The sequence below is a fragment of the Notolabrus celidotus genome, chromosome 14 (assembly GCF_009762535.1).
Source record: "Notolabrus celidotus isolate fNotCel1 chromosome 14, fNotCel1.pri, whole genome shotgun sequence".
Taxonomy (NCBI): Eukaryota; Metazoa; Chordata; class Actinopteri; order Labriformes; family Labridae; genus Notolabrus; species Notolabrus celidotus.
In genome coordinates this window covers 27,934,626-27,956,758 of record NC_048285.1, presented here as the reverse complement: position 1 = coordinate 27,956,758, position 22,133 = coordinate 27,934,626, and the positions used below count along the sequence as shown (strand labels likewise).

At 39.3% G+C, this 22,133-nt stretch overlaps 2 protein-coding genes across 4 annotated transcripts in view; one reads left to right on the top strand and one right to left on the bottom strand.

Moving 5' to 3' along the window:
• Positions 1 to 14,293, bottom strand: part of fndc3a (fibronectin type III domain containing 3A) — a 64,969-nt gene extending 50,676 nt beyond the window's left edge. Inside the window, exons 1-3 of one of the 3 annotated variants that reach the window (XM_034700719.1) lie at positions 14,279 to 14,293; positions 11,435 to 11,560; positions 7,623 to 7,766 (exon numbers count right to left, since the gene is read on the bottom strand). In XM_034700719.1, coding sequence (XP_034556610.1) covers positions 7,623 to 7,733 — 111 coding nt within the window. In that variant the 5' untranslated portion in view covers positions 7,734 to 7,766; positions 11,435 to 11,560; positions 14,279 to 14,293. Of the gene's footprint in view, positions 1 to 7,622; positions 7,767 to 11,430; positions 11,897 to 14,278 lie in introns of those variants that run through there. The other 2 variants (XM_034700717.1, XM_034700720.1) reach the window with 2 other exon arrangements.
• On the top strand, positions 13,970 to 20,666 carry rcbtb2 (regulator of chromosome condensation (RCC1) and BTB (POZ) domain containing protein 2). The gene is made up of 10 exons (XM_034701615.1): positions 13,970 to 14,209; positions 16,091 to 16,225; positions 16,866 to 17,016; positions 17,688 to 17,854; positions 17,948 to 18,106; positions 18,605 to 18,712; positions 18,857 to 18,999; positions 19,351 to 19,541; positions 20,203 to 20,329; positions 20,633 to 20,666. The coding sequence occupies exons 2-10, from the start codon at positions 16,100 to 16,102 to the stop codon at positions 20,664 to 20,666; spliced, it is 1,206 nt and encodes a 401-aa protein (XP_034557506.1). The 5' UTR covers positions 13,970 to 14,209; positions 16,091 to 16,099.
• Positions 20,667 to 22,133: the final 1,467 nt, after the last annotated feature.

The window sequence follows — 22,133 nt, the reverse complement described above, 5'->3', positions numbered from 1 at the left end:
GATTATGACCAAGTGAGGAAGAAAAGATGTGAAAAAAGTCATGCAGCTGGACCGGTCTGTGTCGCTGTCTTTTCCAGCACAGCGTGCATTCATCCCCATTCAATGAATGGGAATGTGTTTTTTTAATCGTGTCAGGCAGTCATGTTGGAATAGTTTTCCAGGACAAAACATGATTTTCCAGGACATTTTACTTTTTCTCCCATTTTCCAGGAGTTCTCCAGTACTGGAAAACTGGTCAACTGTTTTCCAGGTTTTCCAGGTTTTCCAGGACACGTGGGAACCCTGAATTAGCTACGTAGACTGAAGCTGTTTTTTGAACCAGGCTGTAAACATGTTTATTAATGCTTTAAAGGTCATCTTTTTTGAATGGGTGTGTATGTGGTTTCCGGTGTTTCTGCAGCCAGTCTCAAGTGGACGCTCGATGAATTGCAGTTTATAACCCTTCTGCATGGGCTTCATATTTTGAGACCGGGGGTTGCCCGGTGTAGCATTAGCTTCATTGGCTTGACTTTAAGGTCCCTGGCCATGACTTGATCTAATGCAGTACTTAAACATAAATGGTTCTTGAGTGGAGCTCACTTCAGTATTACTATCGACTGATTTGCTAGATAAAATATTATTACGCACCTGGCTCAGCCCTAAATATTGGTGCAGTAATGATTTTATGGTTTGTCTCACCGGCTGAGAAGAAAGTGTCCTAAACACTGCTGAGTCACACACAGTCCTCCTCCTCACAATAGTTGACAAATAGTGGGCTCACCCCCATCTCCACAGATGATTCAGTGGCAGACCAGGAGACAGGCAGTGTGGGTTGCATTTTTTTTTTTTTTTTTTTTTTTTTGTCCACGACGCAAGCCCTCTGGTAACTTGTGATGGGCACATATCCAAGGCCCTGTCTCCTGTGTCTGGCTATAGCATACAAGGCCAGCACCAAGACGGCTGAGTCGGGAATGAGGTCTCACTATCCCACAGTAACATTAGCCCACGCATGGCACGTAGCCACCAGCAGACCACGCACTCATGGCTGTGTGCTCCCTGTTCAATTTGTGGAGTAACTATTTCATGCAGAGTGTTTTCTCTCTCTCTCTCTCTCTCTTTCTATTTCTCTCTCTCTCTCTCTCTCTCTCTCTCTCTTTCTCTCTCTTTCTCTCTCTTTCTCTCAAATGGAGCAAACAGAATGTGTTTCAATTGAAATCAAGGACAATTTAAGAAAAACATGGCTGAATCTGTACCCCTCCATTTACCATTTTTGTAAGCCATCTTTTAAAAGCTCTGCTGTTTTTAAAGATCATGTAATTAAGCACTCTTCCTGTCAGGTTTATTCCCAGGAAAGAGTTTTTCGACGGTAACGACTGAGCAGGAAGTTAAAACAGGGAGTGAAGATAACTGCAAATGAACCATTTCTACTGATGGCTCATCAAATTCTTCTCAAAGGTGTTTTTATCACTTACGGTCTCTTAAGCACCAAACACAGACCCTAAAATCCATCAAAACGAAGAACATAAAAACACGAGCACAAAGGACATAAACACCTGAAATGGAAGGTCTAATGAAGAAGAGTGATGGATGAAATGAAAAAGAAAAAATGTACACACCCATGAGCACAAAAAAAGATAAGCACATACGCCATTAGCTGGGCTTAAACATTGACAGAAACATGCTGATTCATCTGTAACCAATTTAGCAACAAACCAAACATCATGAGCAGGAAAATCTTAGAGGGGGGGGGGGGGGCTAAATGGATGGAAGCAGTGAATCATACTGTAGCCAAAGTCATCTCTATAAAGGAATCATCTCAGGTAATGACCCCAAGACAACAGCTTCCTCTCTGAGTCAGAATAATTGGTCCAACAGAGCGTTAATACCAAGCCAAGACCGGGATAAAGAAACCATGAACAAAGAATGAGGTGTCCTTGCAGCTTCTCCAGCTAAAAGGTCAGAAGCGACGGGGTCAGCCATCGCTGTGAATCCTCTTCACTGTCACCGCGGTCCTGCCTTGCTCTGTCAGGGCCCCAGACCCCTCCAGTGGTTCCTGCTCCTCACTCTGCAGCTGTCGGTATATTTACACACCTTCCCAGACATACAACACTCATAAAGCCTAGATTATACTCAAAGAAGTACACAAGCAGATGATCTCAATGAACCCTAAAATGAGTGCAAACTTAATGCTTTGAACAGGATTCAAAGTCTCTGATATCACAAAGAATGATGATTATCTCAGTTCAACCCTTTTTGTCATGTGTGCTGTTGCAAGGTACAAAATGTTACTCATTCTGAGATTACACTGAATTAGACGCCAGCTCTCAATGAGTAAACTTACACAGCTAAAAGGTAAAGCAATGAGAGGATTTATACAATCAAGATGGAAAATGAGCCCAGAGAGAGGTAGTCTTTTTTTATATCCATAAGGCTTCACTGATGAAGAAGCAAAGATCAATCAGACGCCATTAACTCATTTTGGACACATTACAATAATCTCTGTGCTCTTAAACTCAGAGAATGTGGGCTTGTATGAACCACTGCTTTACACCTTAATAATTCTTAAACCGATAAACACTGTGAAACAGATAACACACTTTAAACCCACCTCTTGCCTATACTTAGGGCTGGGTGATAATTTGATAACAATTGTTGTGATATAATTGTTCTCAATATAAATACAACAACTGTGTGATACAAATGTGATATATTCACACCTGTAATTACACCCCCCAACCACTGGAAAGGGAGGGGGCACTAATGTGCTTTAAATACTAGCTGCCATCCAATGTTAACAGAACAAAAAGGCATTTAACAGCCAATCATGTCGCAGGGTGAGAGGTAGGCGTGCTTAAAGAGATTTGGAGCGCAATATTTTTTATTTATACATATGTTTATTTATTTTACTGCAGAGCCTTCTCTGATTTTATCTGAGTTTTATTTTATTTCAACCGTCTTAAGAAATATATATTAAAATAATTGTATTCCTTTAGAGTTCTTTAAGGGGAATTTTTATGTCTTTTAAAATATTTGTTATTTCTTTATCTTGACTTGTGTGTTTTTATTAACTGCCTGTTTTATTTTGCTGCCCAGGTAAAGCACTTTGTAACCCAGTTTTGAAAAGTGCTCTACAAATAAAATTATTATTATTATAATTATAATGTTACACAGCTGAAACTAGTGACAGCGACACGAAAGAAAACTCAAAACCTACCAGCTCAAAGCAGAGTCTTCAGTCTGACACTGTCAACTCTGCGTTAACTATTAACTGACTACTAGTGGTAAAACGGATCATCGTTGATCCGTGATCCGTACGAATGCCTCTCCACGGTTCGGCACGGACGTTGTCCGCGGATCGGTTGATGAAAAAAGTTGCGCGTGTTCACGTGATGACCGCATGTTCAATCCACACTCACTCGTCAAGCGCAGCGGTAGCCATGGTAAGTGAAGGAGCAGAGGGACTTGAAAAACCCCCTGCATCTTGTAAGTCACATGTATGGGAGCATTTTGGTTTCCCTGTAAAATACAGTGAATGCTGAATGTGATTGAGCGTTATGAAACTCCGTTGCGCACCCACTAGACCAGAGGCCGTCAATACGCGGCCCGCGGGCCGCATCCGGCCGTCTATTTGTGGTCCCCGAACTGTTATTCCTTCAGTCTGTGTTTTGGTCGGGTCACCGCGTGTTTACTGGGACTTGTCTCCATGTCAGATACGCCGACAGGCTGTCACTGGGTCACATAGAGTCCACTGCTGCTAGTGCAATTTTTAACTTTCACTTTTCTTTCTGGAGCAGTTCGCATGTTGGCACTTTGCCAGCTGTAGGACCCTAGAATAAAACGGTGTGTTCACAGTTTGCAGCTCAAAGAAAAGTGGACGGTGAAAATCAGCAAATGAAAGAAGAATGGAATGAAACTTTATAAGTTCCTCTGCTCCTTCACTTGCCTTGCCATGAAATGCAGTGAATGAGGCAGGACTGGGCCCACAGATAGGGTGCTTTGCACATGCAGTACATTTTGAGTTGACTGTTGTTTTTATTTAATGGGCAAAAGTTTACAAGGGTTTTACAAAATAAATGGAGGGACAAAGTTATATTTGTCTTGTCTTCTTCTTTTTTTTTTTTTTTTTTTTTTTGCCGATCCGAAAAATGATCCGATCCGTGACTCAAAACCGTGATCCGATCCGAACCGTGAGTTTTTTGATCCGTTGCACCCCTACTGACTACATTTAATACACGATACTTTCAGGATGTGGGTAAAGGACGAGCACAGAGACAACTCCTGCTGTGCATTTTGAACACGTTTAATATCCACCGTTGCTGGAGTACAACTGAACTGTGATGCATTCACTGCACTACAAACTAGAACTCAAAAATGAGTCATCCAAGAAGCTTAACAGAGAACTAAATCCAGATACAAGCTAACAAAACGTCTGGTTTCTTCAACTTTCACTCAGGGCCAAAAATCTGACTTTACATTTAAATGAAATAATGATTTCATATTTATTGTGATAATTATCAATATCGACTGATGTGAAAAATGTTATCGTGACAGCATCTTTTTCAATATCGCCCAGCTCTGCCTACACTGTCTTTAAGTATCAGTTTCAATTCCTCTGAGGCAAGGTTTCCATGCCAGCATTACCAATGGCACATTCACACCTTCTTCTCACTGTCAAAAGAAATGCACCCATAATGCATTGTTGGAACAATAGCTAATGGTGAATCATACCAACCCTGATGCTGCAGAGCACAATATCCAGTTCTTCTGACATTAATTTACTGAAGAAAAAAATAAAACATTGTACAGCACAATGCTGTACAAGTTGTCCTTTGTGTCAGTGCACACTGTCAGCTATTGTGGGTATAGCAGAAGGCATGATCTACTGTGGAAACAGGTCCTGCTATATGTATACTGAGATTTTGCCATGTATTGTAGTTTTAACTGGTGACCATGTATGAAGGTATAGAGAGGAAATGTCTACACAAACACCTGTAGGGCAAAACCAAAGCCATCATGCTTGAGTTAAAAAAAACAAGACAAGAGCTGCTCTGTGTTATCTGACACTTGTTATTCCTCTTCATGGGAGCACATTGCAGTACATTTCAGAGATGATGAACATGCAGTGTCTCAAATTGGCCCGAGCAGCAGGGTAGTAACGATGTAAGCAAGGGAAGGTACAGCAGCATTTTATTCCTCTAGCTTTTATAAAACACTGCAAACACTGACCGCAGACGGGAACAGGTAATCAGGTAACCTTTGTGGGAGGTGGTAAGGTAACCGAATTCCATGAGAACACCCTTACAGCCCCAACACAAGCTGCAAAATTTGATCTCTCAGTGAACAAAGCCTGATTCAGGTGAGGGTTTTTCCACTGTGGAAAATGACAAGACGACTGGAAAGGTGTGTTTATAGGGCAGTGCTAATATTAGCAAGTCTTATCTGGACAAACTGCATAAGACCGAGGAAATGACGGAAAACATATCACAGCGGGTTCCATGCTATCCCCCAGGAAGGCACGGAAACTTAAGCAAATCGAACTGATGACCATCAAAATGACAGGAAAATCACCCAGGCTTGTCAGGGCCGCTCAGTCTCACTCTGACACTGACAAGTGATGCCCTGTGCCCGTAAAGCAAACACTGCTATCAAAACTGAGAGATGAGAGGTTCTAAACCTAAAAGCACCTGTTGCCTGGGAAATGAATGCCTGTATGCTCCACCGGCAGATGAAGTGAGAACAGCAAATCCATTTGGTTGTTTCAATACTGATCTGAGTAAGAGCTGGATCTGCATGTTTCGTAAATTCTTCACAAGCCAACAAACACAAGAGGTTTCACAAGATAGACACCCTGGGCTTTTGTAAGATACATCAATTACAACACTCAATTATATTGACTCTTTTGCAACCCAATATACTGAGAGACTTTTATGGAAACTAGCTGTGTTTGAGGTATTGTAATCCTGGGGGAGAGGCATTAAATAATACTAAATAGTAGGGATGGGCAATGATTTTTGAATATTTGAATATTCATTCACTTTGTAAAAAAAAAAAATCGAAGAGTTACTTTGGATATTTTCTCATTTTATAAGTACAATCTTTCATCGTTTTTACCGGCGCCTGGTTGTAATACGCAAGGGAGAGGTTCCGGTGGCTGGTGGTGAGGCTTTCAGCAGTGTGTCTGCCCCCTGGTGGCTGGCTGCAGTATAGGTAAAAAAATCCGTCTCAAACTTTAGAAAGTAAATACACGTCGTACGAATGTTTCTCACATCCGTATGCTGTGGTGATATGTAGTTATTATTTGACTGTTTTGTGTCCAAGGCCTCTTTTTCCTGAAAAGTTCCTTTTTCTTTAGTTATTAGAGTTTAAAAAACGGGGTTTTACTTCCTGTTTCCTTTGATTCACAGCCGCCGTAGAGGGAAACTTCAAAGGACACACAGCGTCTTGTGACGTCACGCTGTAGGGCGGAGCTTATTACAGTGGCTTCACAGGCTCTGGCTGCACAATGGCGGCGCCCAGGAGAGGAATTTTTTGGCTTCAGAACCGTACAACGGGAAGAGGCGGAGCAACGCTGTCCATTTTATTTACAGTCTATGGTAATACGGTATTCCCGCCAGACGGTGGCGATAGAGTGTCTTAAAGCTGTTTGCTAACTACATTAAAGCTGCTGTTGGTAGTCGTGATAGAAACATCAGTTCGGAGAGAGATTTCGAATGTCAACACTACCCCTCTCCACTAGATTTCCTCTCACCACCCGTAACCCCACCCATAAAAGATTGTCGTGCGCGTTCTATAAGGAAGTAGTGGCTTCCCAGCAAATCAGGGCGACATAGTGGGGCCGCCACTTGACCAATCAGGACAGAGGGTCGGGGAGTAGCTCTGATTGGTCCGTGATAACGGGAAAGGGGGGAATAATAAAATTGCTTGATACAAAGGCATTGGAAAACACCATTTTACCCATAATCTCAAATTACTTCACTTACAGATGAGTACCGATGAATATTATGACCTTTTTTTCAAACCCAGCAGGAAAAATCTCACACTACTACACATGTATTTCCAGAGACTGAGCATGACTGTAAAATATAAACACACACAGGATTATTCGAATAATCGTCTAATAGATGATTATCGAATAGTATTTTACCTTGAAATGCCCATCCCTACTAAATAGATTAAAGTTACTGACCTCTTTATAATTTCATGATACACACAAAACCCTGGCTTATCCTCTGCTGGACTGCCAAGCAGACCGACTACCACATGAATGTTTCCCACATGTGCTGGTCAAACCAAACCATACCACTACTTGTACTCTTGCAACACTTAAGCACTGACTTAAGTAAGTTGTAAGTGTGCCTTTTAAAATTCTCCATTCATGTAATACAGTGAAGACTTATATTTTTGCAAAGCAGTCAAGTGTTGTTGTGGTATAATCATTGCTTTCGACGGGAACAACAAAGCAGCCCATGCTTTCATTCCATACCCAGTTTCTTTGAACACTCAACAGTTCAACAGCAAAGAGCAGCGGACAAAACAAACTCAATACATTTACCTGCTGTTTGCTAAAAGTCAACAAAGCAGACTTTATTCAGCAAGTGGGAGTAAAAGCAGAAAGACATGAAGGCGAAGGGGTCTGAGCGTACCTGCTGGGGGCCCTCCCCGTTGACCATAGCTGGGGGTGGTGGCGAGGCCAGGATTGGGAGTTCAGGGCTGAGAAGCTGGCCGGACTCCAGAGGTGGGGTGTGGTCTGCCATGTCTCCCTCATTCACACCACTGAAGAGGTGCTCCTGCGACAAACACAATCACAATCACAATCAATGGAAATGCACAAAGAAAACCGCAAAGACCCTAGCTTTAAGGTGTATTTTCAATTATCTAAATATTGCTTTTTATAACATACAAGTCAAATACAGTAGAGCAGTTAACCTCTGAATCATGTATTACTATGTAAAACTGTCTCCAGTAAAGACTAAATGACAATATGAAATGCACTGAGTGCAAATTTGACACACATCAGAATTAATTTCCAAGTTGTTTTCCACTGCCAGTCATTCATTGGCACCTTCTTCTGGCAGGGCAGCCCAGTTAATGACTCTGAACGGGATTTTTTGATTGCATCAATCAGCAGTCAAGTTTGGCCAGCTGCTCCATTCAAACTAAACAGATCTGATCATGGACCCATGAGATAATGATGTCTTACTCCTGTACCTGAAGCAGTGTGCTTAAGGGGGGAGAACTTATCAGTAAACAGTGATAAATGTGCCCTCTGGGCGGGGGTTTTCACAGCCACTGTTTGGGTGTTGCAAACAACATTTCCATGTGAGCAATAAAATCTCATCACAAGTTCAAAACTGATAATGGTAGGCCAGTGTTCAGTTTTATGCAGGAAAAATCATTTTCTATAAAAATGTAATGACTTCTTACGTAAATATATGTGTCAAGGATTTTCAACAGGCCAATTATAAAATATTAAAAGTAAGAATATCTATTGCAATTGTTGAAACATTAAGAATGTTGGGTAAACATAAATTGATGGAAAAAGTTGAAATCAAGTGATTTAAGTGTATTTTCATCAAGATTAATGGCCTTGAATTATGTCATATGGTGCGACTGTGTTCATCTTTTTTTTTTAAGTTATATTTTTGGCCTTCTTGCCTTTATTTTATAGGACAGCTGAAGAGAGACAGGAAGTGTGGGGAGTAGAGAGCGGGGGAAGACATGCAGGAAGTGGTCGCCCGGGCGGGAATCGAACCGGCGACCCCTGCAATGAGTACTGCAGCCTCCGTATGTGGGGCACTTAGACCGCTAGGCCACCAGCGCCCTGTGACACATCTTAAAATGTATTAATTTCCTGAATATGCTTAACATTATTTCCACAAATTCTAAGTTATATCAAGTGTTTTTGTAAATAATGATCTCATATTTTTCCTCTATAATGAATGACGTATATACCATGGTAACAAGCTCCCCTTATGAATGGATTTGAAGAATTGTTCCTTTTTGTTATAAAGCGAGACGACAAACTAGGCATCAGGTGACAGACTGGGTTGTGCAGGATGTCTGTCAGGTGACATATTAATGAGGAAGAAAACAATAGCTCTTTATAGTGATCATAAGATCACAGGATATGGGGGGGTGCATGCAAAAAAGAGAAATTGTGTATGAAAAAGAGTAGAAAAATACAACTTATCAGGTTGCATAAAAACATACTTATAATGACTGCTGTTCATAATGTTCATGAAAACAAAAACTGAAGATTAAGGCAAATGATGTCAGATTCAAGGCATCAAACAAAAATCAGCCAAATCAGATTATATCTACACTCTGAGTAAAAAAAAGAAAAGTATAGTTCATTTCCTGTCACACTGCAATGACATCATTTGAGTTAGAAGTCAAAGGGCTAAGCTGAGGCTGAACAAAAATGGTAAAAACATCACATGGCTAACAAGAACTATGTTTAAAGAAAGACAGAGCACCATGAGAGTGTAACATGTGTCCTTGAACCTAATTAGAATCCAGCGCATGCGCCCCTAAACCTCGCAGTGATCTGGCTTATCTGTTAGCTTTAGCCCCTCCCCTCCTTAAGCTTTACCCACACAGTCAGTTTACAGTGTGATGATGGTCAATGGACTCAGTTTAAAGGGACTATATCTGCAGTAAAAAAAGAAACAGGCAGAAGATTACCCTGGTGTCACTAGCACTCTTTTGAGGGCAGGTTCCTTTTGACAGTTGTTTTAATACAACAAGAGAATAAAATCCAGGTTGTTGTTTAAAATCATGTGTGTGTGTGTTGGGTGTCCATGAAGACAGCTCCCCTTCTTTACACATGCCCCTGACCACCCACACACATATCAGAGACTTGATCGTTTAAAAAGGTGGCTTTGTATTCCCACGCATGGAATAAAGATTTAAGGGTGTTGCAAATTAAGTTGTTGTTCTACTGTGATGATTGAGTGATTATAGAGTTACCTGTGTAGGCTGAAGGAGTGCCACGTTACCCGTGCTAAAACAGGAACATAAGTAACTTTGTAGTGTAATCACTTTGCCTCTTCAGGGAAATATTTGTCTGTAAAAATTGCTGAAAGTAAACAACACCAGCTGACTCTGTTGTTAAACTCTGATTACGGTGCACTCCAGTCTGTGCACAGCTGATCCTGCTGCAGCACAATGAACACTGCTTGGATATAGAAACTGTGGTAACATCTGTTGTTGCCCTGGCTGTTTGTCACATTTGACTGTGGCTGAGAGAGAAGTTGATAAGGACACAGCTGGTTTTCAGTTTCTGTTCTGGTGAAACTGGGAAAACACCTTGAACTGGTAGAATAATAGGATACCGTGTGTGTAGCCAACACTTTTGTTTATAGTCACAAGTATAACACAAAGACACAGACAGACACATGTAAAGGTAAAGGAACAAGGCCCAAAAGTGTGTGTTTACATGACATAATGTCACAAGACTTGAAACACATTGAGAAATGTTTTCAGTGGCAGAGGATTAGGGCCATTGGAAAAAAAAAAGTTTTATTATTGTTATTATTAAGAGAAAAAGGTCAGAATTCTGAGATTAAAGTAATTCTGAGATTGAAGTCAGAATTCTGACTTTTTTTTCTGAACTTTGACTTTGATCTCAGAATTCTAACATTTTTTTCAGAAGTCTGACTTGTCATCTCAGAATTACTTTAATCTCAGAATTCTGACTTTAATCCCAGAATTCTGACAATAATTTTAGAATTCTCACTTTGATCTCAGAACTCACTATTGTTCTCAGAATTCTGACTTTTTTCTCAGAATTCTGACTTTAATCTCAGAATTCTGACAATAATTTTAGAATTCTGACTTTGATCTCAGAATTCTGACTATTGTTCTCAGAATTCTGACTATTGTTCTCAGAATTCTGACTATTGTTCTCAGAATTCTGACTTTAATCTCAGAATTCTGACCTTAATCTCAGAATTCTGACTTTAATCTCAGAATTCTGACCTTAATCTCAGAATTCTGACCTTAATCTCAGAATTCTGACTTTAATCTCAGAATTCTTTCATTTTCTAAGAATAAAAAAAAAATTGACCTTAATTTTATTATTTTTCTCCAGTGGCCCTAATCCTCTTCCGCAGGTCCCAGCTGATTGATTCAGTGCATGTTTTTTTGCTCATGCAGTTTCTGCCTTGTTTAGATAATTGTCACCAGTTATATAATACAGATACAAACACTACACCCTTTCATACTAAGGTAAATCTGCACAGGTAGTCTTCTTAGCTGACACAACCAGGTTGTAGCCAAGTCAATTGTTTACTCTAGCTACAGGTGTGTGTTGTAAACGTCACATTAGCTGCACTCTATTTAATTTTCACATTGTAGTCTACTAATAAAGCAACGACAGATCCAGGCTTCATTTCCTTCAGAGACACAGTTGATATTAAGTCAGCTTGTTCCAATAAAGAGCTAACGTACTCACTCAGTCAGTCGTCTCAGCAGCAGTAGACTTCACTGACACGCCGATACACAGTGATGATTCCGATGCAGCTGGACCAGAAATGTTTACCGTCAGCCTGCTCCGGTGACCAGCTATTTTCTGCAACACCTGAGACGAAGAACTGTCTTAGCTACATGGATAAACACAAGACAAGGCAATGTGTGACATGCTAACGTAAGCTACTAATGCTACCCAGCTAGTAGTTAGCCAGATGAATATGTGCTTTCCTCGTAATACGAGCTGCGATCACTCGTATCGACTACACCTCAAACAGATCGAAGTAACGAGCGAGCAACAGCGACGATGCCAAGTGTCGATAATGTCAGCTTAAGAGCCAGTTTTATCGAGATAACTTTCCATCTAACCCTTCTTCTTGCATAAAAGTCAGGAATTTCGCCATCGCTCACAGGGCTCTGTGCGCATGCGTGTTACAGCAAATCATGACGAATCCCAAATTCCAAGATAGCGAAGAGCGACATTTATCTTAGATATTTATATTCACAAAACAGCTTCACGTTGTTTTAATTACCTTACTTTGAGGTTATCTTGCAGTACTGTTATAATGAACTTTATTTATTTTTAATTTCATCCCTTTGTCTTAAGGAAGACCTTAAGGTTGACGTGTCTCTGATTGGTTTGTCGTAAGATAAATGTCGTGTTGTAAGGGGAATAAAATCTCTCCAAATGTCACTTCTGTGGAACTTGTCTGAGCTGTTTCTTGCTCTGTCGAGCTAAAGAAATCCCCAAAAATGTCCAACCATGACCAGGCAGTGTTTTATAGAAAATATCTGGTCCACCTTAATAGCATCATATCAGCTCTAAAGTGTAAGTGTGTAGTGTTCATTCATATTTATCCCCCCTGTCCTGTAATGGTGCAGCAATGATAAGTGCAAGTAGATTTGTAATATTAGTATTGCATTTTTTGTTATGATAAGGACTAAATCTTACTTTTTCAAAATTATATAAAAAGAAAAAAACAGAGCCAAACAAGGCTCATGAAATAGCAATTGTATTTATAAAGCACATTTCATTACATGTAAGTTCAATGTCCTTTACATGGAGAATTAAAAAGAATTTTAAAAAATCCAAACAGAAAAACAATAGATACACTCAACATACATCAGACACAGCAATCAAACAAACAGAAATTGTTGCTGCACTCCAGTGTTGTAAGGGAAATAAAATCACTCCAAATGTCCCTTCTGTGGAACTTGTCTGAGCTTTTTCTTGCTCTGTCAAGCTAAAGAAATCGACCAAAGGGTCCAACCATGACCAGGCAGGGTGTTACAGAAAATATCTGGTCCACCTTAATAGCATCATATCTGCTCTAAAGTGTAAGTGTGTGGTGTTCATTCATATTTATCCCCCTGTCCTATAACGGTGCAGCAATGATAAGTGCAAGTAGATTTGCAATATTAGTAGGCCTATTGCATTTTTTGTTATGATAAGGATAAGACTAAATCTTACTTTTTCTAAATTATATGAAAAAGAAAACAGCAATAGCAATTTTATTTATAAAGCACATTTAAGTTAAATGTGCTTTACATGGAGAATTAAAAAAATAATAAAAAAATTCCAAACAGAAAAACAATAGATACACCCAACATACATCAGACACAGCAATCAAACAAACAGCAATTGTTGCTGCACATGCATCCAGTGTTGTAAGGGAAATAAAATAACTCCAAATCTTACTTGTCTGGAACTTGTCTGAGCTAGAAATCCCCCACTACGACGCCCCTGAGTGCTAGTAGATAATGTCAATTCTATTTCCCAAAGCCTTTTGCATTTTTTTGTTATAAAAAAACAGAACAAAACAAGGCTCAGAAAAGGTGTTTAAGTGTGTGACATTAATATGGTATATTTAACTGACATGCTTTTTTCAACCAAAACCACACATGGGCACATTCTGCAATGTATTTATCCATTCAAGGTTGCACAAGAAAACGGGAGTATGTCTATTTATATTATTACTCATCAGTATATTTCCTAAGGTACAAATTATACCTTGCAAATAATCCCTTTGAATAATTTAAGCATGACAAAACAAAGCTCTGACAGAAATAAGAGCCAGGTATCATGTACTGACTTGCATTAAGGTATAACTATCCATGGCTCCATCTGCTGGTAATTTTAAAGGCATACAATGCTGTCTCTGCTTCATTAGTCTGAGACACTTGAGAGTGACAAGGACTCTGTTGTAAAGAAACCATTAGTATTTGAAACGCCTGACCCCTTTTAGCCTCCACTTTGACTGCAGGGTCAAATTGACCCATGCACAGTATCAACGAGATGCAGTGGGGTTGCAAATATGTGAAATGAAGCATTTTTATTGTGTTGATTATACGCTAATTAAGCCAAGCAGATGAAGTTTCATACCTAAAAAATATTTTTGAAAATGTTTAAAAATATTTTTGAAATTAAAATTGTTCAATTTGATCCGCAAAACAACAAGAGGGTTAATAAATGAAAAATAAATAAATAAATATATTTGTGACTACCAGCTCCGATTCTCCGTGAACGCACCATCTAACTACAGGAAGTAAGATGTGTTTTTTATCAGTCGCTTGTGTAGCCATGAAAGCTAACTACAACAAGCTGCAACTTCTGTAAAGCTACTGTCATACCACACGGCCGAAATGACAACACTGGCACATTAACTCTTAAAATATGTATGCTGAATTTGTTCAGATGTTTCAGTGTTCACTGAGGAGGAAACGACACCGCGGACGAAAGAGTAGCTAAAACAACAGCAAGGTAACGTCAACAGTTTAAAGCGTTAGCGGCTTCCAGCAGCAACACCACCCTTTACTGTGACTCTATTACCTTCATAGTTCTGTTGGTTTAGTAGTTAGGCTACTGCTGCTGGTGGAAACAACAAAAGCCACATATATGCTGCTTGCTGGCTAATCCTGTCTGCATGTATTACAAAGGAAAATGCACAGTTTGTTGTTGTTTGTGTTGTGTCCTCTTCAGCATTTGTTGGTTTGAAGGGTTAACACATTACAGGAGTGGGTTTTCATTCAATCTGGGTTTATGCTGAAGACAACACTGTGTTTACACTTCACCTATACACAGTGTTTTTAAAGGGGTATTTTTAAAAGTAAACTTAAATATTACCTTTTTAATCTGGCTTTTAATTTGGAGTAATTTATTAACTATTATTATTTTAGTTATTTAATTATTTTAATTATTATTTGAATCATTGCTTTTACATATATTTATTTTATTTTATTATTTATTTATCTATTTATTTCTTGTACTCTCCTGATCTTGTTAATGCTACCTTATTTTTAACTTTTCATTTCTCTATTACTTATTTTATTAATTTTACTGTAAGGCAAGGCAAGGCAAATCTATTTATAAAGCGCATTTCAGCTACAAGGCAATTCAAAGTGCTTTACATAAAATGATCAATACAGTTAAAAATCAGTTGAACATTAAAAAACATTTCAATGAAATTAAAAACAGTCATTAAAAATCGTAAAAACACATTAGATTGTCAAGAATAAAAAGTTACAGTTTGAGAAATAAATAATTAATAATCTGATTTAATTAAAAGCAGCGGCAAACAGAAAAGTCTTCAGCATTGATTGTATTTTATTTTTAAGTATTTTATTTATAATCCTGCCTTATCATGCTATATAAATAAAGTTAAGTTGAGTTCAGCGTTGGAAGCAACTTTGAGGATGCTTTCTTATAACACCTTTTAGAGAATGAAGGTGTTTCCTGTATATTCTTTATATCTAATGTAATATGTGCATTGGTAGGAAAGCTTTACATTAGAAAACAAGTAGGCTTTCTTATTATACACACAGAAAACAATAAAGTCAAGCTGAGTGGATAATCTTTTAAATACAGCAGCCCAATAAACCCATTTAACAACAGTTTCTATAAGCTGGTTCTTATACCACCCTGAGGACATTATGGTGCAAAGAGTGCAAATCCCCCTGGCCTATAATTCTGTTTGTCGTATTGGAGATTTTGTGTCTGGCTTTAGTTATGGTAACCCAAAGAAGGATGTAAAGGTGACCTGAGGTATACTCCATACAATTCGTCACACATTCAAATGGGTTTACCCGAGTCAGCAGCTTGTCTTTTAATCTTAACGTCTACTGAAGTGAGCTCTTTGCACAAGTTTTTAACTCTCTGATGGACATCATGAAAATAAAACATGTGGATAAATTGACATCACTTTACTTCATGCATTTGTTGGAACACACTGAACAAGACTTGCTTTCCAATTGATTAGCTGATGACACGTTTGCCCTCTTCTGATTTTTGCCATTTGGTTTCCTTTTTATTAATTGTACTCTTAAAACAACAACATTTGAATTAGTTAATTTGAATTCAGTCAAAACTTTACCACCAAAGGAGGAATGTTTTAAACCTCAACTTCACATTGTTGCTTCTTGCTTGACTGAAACTTTTACTTTCCCCAGTAAACTTTTACTTTCCCCAGTACATCCATTTCTATCTGCAAACAATAAAAAATCAGTGCTTTGGTTAAATAAAGATGCATGTTAAACACAGTATTTCTGTCTTCCATGCATTTCTTCTGTTCACTTGTTTTTTCAAATCCATAAAAATCCCTGGATGACCCGATTCACATCTGTTTTTTTGCTCTTTGTTTCACAGCTCAGTATTATGCTGGACGTGGGGAAGTGGCCAGTGTTTGCCCTCCTTCCTCCTGAGGAGCTACGGCTTATCCGGCAGGCTTGTGTCTTTGGCAGCGCTGCAAATGAAGCCCTGTATGTCACAGTTAATGATGAGGTAAGACTTGGCCTTTAAGAATGCGTTAATCTCCTTGTTTACTCATATGGCATATGTTAGCAGACATGATAGATTGCCTTTTCACCATATAACTTGGATATTTTTTTTGGGGGGGGGGGATTCAGATCTAGCAAGAAAAATTCTGCACGGCCTCCCAGTCTTAGACTGATACAGGTTGCAGTTCCAGTTTCAGGGATAAGCAGATAGAATGAGGCTATCTTTAGCCATACAGGCCTAATACCCGAGCAAGCTCCATTTTTATCCTGTGGAGAGGTGTAGAGCATGCCTCATCTTTCCAGCCTCTCTCATATGTTTGTCCCTGTGGCACAGACAGGTTATGTTTTGGAGCAGTCAACCAGGGTGTAGAATATTTTGATGGTTCTCTCTTTAAATGGTCAGATACATTACATTCCACTTTTTCATTACTTTAAATCAATTAACTTAATGAAGCTCACAAACATTCTTAGAAATCAGAGCCTAAAGTATTCTGAAAAACAATCTCACCAAAGATTAAAACTGTGTCAGCTGTAGTTTTACTTGGATGTGAAGTGGCTGAAATAATTCACATTTATTGTTTGTATGTTGAATGTTTTATTTTTATCATCAGCACCATTTCATCTGTGATGTTGCCTCTTTGCAGGTGTTTGCTCTGGGCACTAACTGCAGCGGATGTTTAGGGCTTGGAGACCTTCAAAGCACTATTGAGCCGCGCAGGATTGATGTCCTGTGTGGAAAAAAGATTGTGTCCCTGAGCTATGGAACAGGACCACATGTGGTTATCGCTACTTCAGGTAATCCAGCTCCAAAAATGTATTGATCCCTGAGGGAAAGTTTCCTCAGGGATGATATCACAATGAATAAGACGGCACATGCAAGTGTCATGTTTACTGTCTGGTTTCATGAGAATTTGGTGTCATTGCTGGACATAAATGAACACAAATCAAACTTCAAACAATGATTGGGCCAAATTATGTTGAAATTGGAGGTCGAAGGTTTGCATACTGACATCAATCTGCATGCTGAGTTGTAGTTAATAGTTACCTTTTTCTTTTTTGTTGGTTAACTAAAACTAAAGACAGTAATTGTCAGCTTTACTGGTCTTATCAGGCTTTGACCAAAGAATTAGAGTGTCAGTCAAATACATGGTAAAGTTGTAAGATTACCACAGTTCAGTTGTAATTTATTCTACTGAAGTAACAGGTATAAAATCTAACTTTAACAGCATCTGGAAACATTACAAACATTGATTTACTTGTTGTCAACAACATCAGTTATTCAGCTGCAAGACCTGTTAATCAGTGTCAGAATAGAAGCAGGTTTTCATTTTGGTGGGGCTCATCTTTTACATTTGTGACACAGATTGTGCATCCTTCTCAAAATCCTGGGAAGTTGACTGTTCATCCATTAATTAAATATTAACCACTGAGACAACATGAATGAAAGTTTCCCTGCTTCTCTGTAGATGGAGAGGTGTTTGCTTGGGGCCATAATGGCTACAGCCAGCTTGGCAACGGAACCACCAACCACGGGCTGACCCCTGCCCTCGTGTCCACCAATCTTCTAAGCAAGAGAGTAACAGAAGTGGCCTGTGGATCCCACCACACCATAGCTCTCACAACTGATGGAGAGGTAACCTATCATCTGATGTGTACTGCCTTTATTTTTTTTGTCTGCTTAATCTGTGAATGTATCTTGACTCCAACCTTTTACCTCTGTGCTTAGGTTTTCGCATGGGGTTACAACAACTCAGGCCAAGTAGGTTCAGGCTCAACTGCAAACCAGCCAACACCGCGCCGGGTCAGCAGCTGCCTGCAGAACAAAGTGGTTGTTAACATAGCCTGTGGTCAGCTATGCTCTATGGCTGTGTTGGACAATGGAGAGGTAATGGTCACATTAATCTGCACATGTTTTGCATGAACAAGAGAGTTAATGCTCTCATTGAGTCAAGTGTTTGGCTAACATTGTGTTACCACTGACCTCAAAATAACCATTTATCAACTATCCTTGAAGTCGGTATGATGAAACAATTATTTCTCATTAAGAAAATTATGTCTTTTATATGTTGGCAAGAGAATAAAGTGCAGTCTGAAACTGTAGTGGCACAACACCTTAAAAATGATGTCATAGTATTGCCTTAAAGGCTAATGCAAAGCTGATCTGGCATTAATATAAATTGTTTGCGTAACAAACTGTGTATCCCAGAATATTTTCATCAAATGTTACCCTTTACAAATTCCTTGCATTTGTGTCATCTTACAAAATACATACAGTATATAACCAATAAACAAAGTGAAGTGCAATATTAGAGAAAATACAATCAAATCCTCAAAACCTACTAAAAACTTCATCCAGCCACATTAATTTACCCTCTGTTTATAGATCTATGGTTGGGGCTACAACTGCAATGGACAACTGGGTTTAGGCAACAATGGAAATCAGCAGACCCCATGCAGGATTGCTGCTCTTCAAGGTGTCAATATCGTCCAGGTAAGAGCATCAATTGAAACACTTCATAAAGCTCTGGTTTTCTTTAATTGTCAAATTAGTTAAATTACACACTGGTCTTTATTTGAGAATTTACAGTATCTTAGGAAGCTTTCAGCTTAATACCACTCTTCCTTCCATACACAGGTTTCCTGTGGATATGCACACACATTGGCACTTACAGATGAGGGGTTTGTTTACGCCTGGGGAGCCAACTCGTACGGGCAGCTAGGAACAGGAAATAAGAGCAACCAAGCTCTGCCCACTTTGATAAACACAGACAAGGAGAGGTAAGTACCTTGTGTTTATGCCAGCTGCATTAAGCAGCAACACCACTCTGTTATCACAACAGGTCACTGAGGGCTGCATTATAAGACTCTGAGAGAAAGCTCTTTAGGTGTTACATTTCTTTGAAGGATTTGTGGTTTAACATCGCGGACTAATAAGAGATTAACTGATGACATTAGAGGCACAATTAGAGGAGTATTAAAATCTAAGGACTGTGCACTGTGGAAATCAGCTTCCTTTTATTTATGCTAGACTACACCTTTCCTTTTATCAGCCACATTATTTCAACACAGCCTAGGTGAGAGGAATATACATCAGTAGAACTTAATGGTTGATTCTGTTTTTGTCACTAGGATGGTGGAGGTGGCTGCATGTCACACCAGCCACACATCCGCTGCCAAGACCCAGAGTGGGCAGGTTCTAATGTGGGGTCAATGTCGGGGTCAGGCTGTGGCCAGCCCCCACCTCACCCATTTCAGCAGCACTGATGATGTGTTTGCCTGCTTCGCCACACCAGCAGTCACGTGGCACCTCCTCTCAGTAGGTAAGAGTGTGATAAGAATATAACAATTTCAACTGAAGAAGAAAAGTTGTGGGACTCAGACCTCATAAAAACTAAGACTTGTTAGTTTTATCTGAGACTGGTGAGGGGTCTTTGTACCCCAAAGTGGACGACGTCTGCCGTAGGTTCAAATTTCAAGAATTCGTCAAGGGAACAAACAGGAAACTGGGTTTCCTGTCCATGTAAAACAATCATATTTTCACAGAATGATCTCAGGTGACCCCAGCTTTGAAACTGCACTGTCTATTTACACTTGATATCGTGAAGTTAGTTAATCAACCTTCTAATCTGTAAATTAAGCCACTGAAATACCCAATGCTTTTATGAATGTATCTACTTCTGTCTCTTCTTAATGTTGACTTCAGTACAGAGAAGTAGTATTCCAAATAAATTTGTGATCCCATTGATTTAGTTTTATTTTTAAAGAACTACATGGCACTAAAGACATTATTTCTTACAACTTCATAAGAATGTTATTGGTGGTTCTTTTCACAGGAGGATTTTATTTTTAAATTAAAATACAGTAGTTGTTACTGGAATGTAAAAACAGACTTATCCAGCCTTAGAGATGGGGGACAGGGCAGAGACATATTTCTATTTATACGTTTTTAAGCAAAATCTACTTCTCTTTATTTCTCCCCAGATGGTGATGACTACCTGACTGTGGCCCAGTCTTTGAAGAAAGAGTTCGACAGCCCAGAGATTTCAGATCTGAAGTTCTTGGTTGATGGGAAGTGTATCCATGTTCACAAAGCCCTGCTGAAAATCAGGTACATCCTCCTATTCCACATATATGATGATGAGCTGAATGGAGAGGGGGGGTCCTTACCATTTGTGGAGTCGATTCAACATGACAGATGTGACACACATTTCACAGTTTGTGTACATCGAGCCAAAAAGCAGCAAAAAACAACACTCTGTTATGTTTAATGGCACCGCTTGTTTATATGGGGGTTGAGCCTCAGACCGATTTAACCCCTGATTGTTAAAATAGTTGTAAAGTACTGTTAACTGAAGAGCAGTTTGTGCATGCTTTGTGAATTAGACAATGTGGTTTTGGGTTATTTATGCAGGTTTAGTGGGCGCAAAAGTTCCAAAACCCTTTAGTGAATCAGGCTTTCAGAGTGCATTTTAATCAGAGATGACAGCCTCAACCTCACTGTAGTTTTCAGGGTGACAGAATGTACTTTGTAATTTTTAGAATCCTATAAACGCCATTGCTGCTTTAAATGCTAATCCTGTTGTATAAATCAAGACTAATGATTTGGTTAGTTAAGCAGCCATCATGAGCACAAACACACTGAGCTATCTTTATGTGATACTGAAAGTAGTACACACACTGAATCCTGACTATATTTAAACTCCGTCTGTGAGACCGTGTTTCCTCGTCTTTCCTGTTAATGTCAGAGGGAAGCAAAGACAGCCCTATTGTTTCCTGCTTTTCTTTTTATAACCACACTTGGACACAAAGTATCTGCATTCCAGTCGCTGCTCTTTGCACCGTCAGTAGGACGGAGCCAGACTGTCTGCGACATCAACCTTGGTGCTCACGCAGATCACATGCAAATGATGTGTTTGAGATGCACTTAGAGAGTGAAAACTGTTGTTTGTTCAACCGCGTCCTGAGAAAACATGTTAGAGAGGCAGAGTGCTCAGAGGCAGCACAGAGTAACAGTAGGAGAAATTTCAAAAAGACAAAATGGTAATGAGTATTTGTAATGTTGAGGCCCATAAGGAACAATTATGGGAAAGGCTGTGGGCTACAGTTGTTGGCAAAGTGCCTCTGTTATGCCTCAGGAAATAATGAGAGTCTTAAGTAAGTTCACTAAAACAAATGAATATGAATTTTTCTTACTGTGACACATTGTTACAATAACAGTCACATGTGTTTAAGAGGAGCCACAGCTGCTTCTGTATGTTTGTTAAAGGTTAAAAAACGTTGTGTGACTCAGATATAATGAAGTGGGGGGGAAAAGAACTAAAGGATCTGACTGAAATTAGAATCAAACGCATAATGAGGCAAATCTATTTAGAAAAACTGCAACCTACAACAACTGACACTCTTCTTCTTTTTTCAAAGATCTGTTTATTTGAATTTTTACACATTACATACAAAAGATAAATGTAAACAATTAAAGCAAGTGATGTTTTTTGTATAAGAAACAAACTAATTGAATGAACGAAAAAGCAACCAATGATAATAAATGATAATAATTTAGAATAAAGATAAATAAATAGAAGAAGAAGAAACGTACTTTATTAATCCCCTGGGGGGAAATTCAATTTTTTCCACTCGTGTTATTTTTTGGTCATGCTTCACACACAGTTTGGTGGATATACATACAGTATTATGCACAAACATGCAGTGGACACGCACTTAGGAGAGATGTCAGAGTGAGGATGCTGCCATCAACCAGCGCACCCCGAGTAGTTGGGGGTTCGGTGCCTTGCTCAAGGGCACCTTGGCAGTGCCCAGGCAAGTGAACCAGCACCTCTCCAGCCACCAGTCCACTTGCCAAACTTTGTCCATGCTGGGACTTGAACCAGCGACTCTCTGGTTGCCAAGCCAAGCCC

Excerpts from the sequence above, each read along its gene's own strand:
- rcbtb2 (XM_034701615.1), top strand. The coding sequence starts at position 16,100 with ATGCTGGACGTGGGGAAGTGGCCAGTGTTTGCCCTCCTTCCTCCTGAG. Across the intron at positions 16,226-16,865 it reads ATGTCACAGTTAATGATGAG|GTGTTTGCTCTGGGCACTAA; the intron begins GTAAGACTTGGC and ends GCCTCTTTGCAG. Across the intron at positions 19,000-19,350 it reads ATAAACACAGACAAGGAGAG|GATGGTGGAGGTGGCTGCAT; the intron begins GTAAGTACCTTG and ends TTTTGTCACTAG.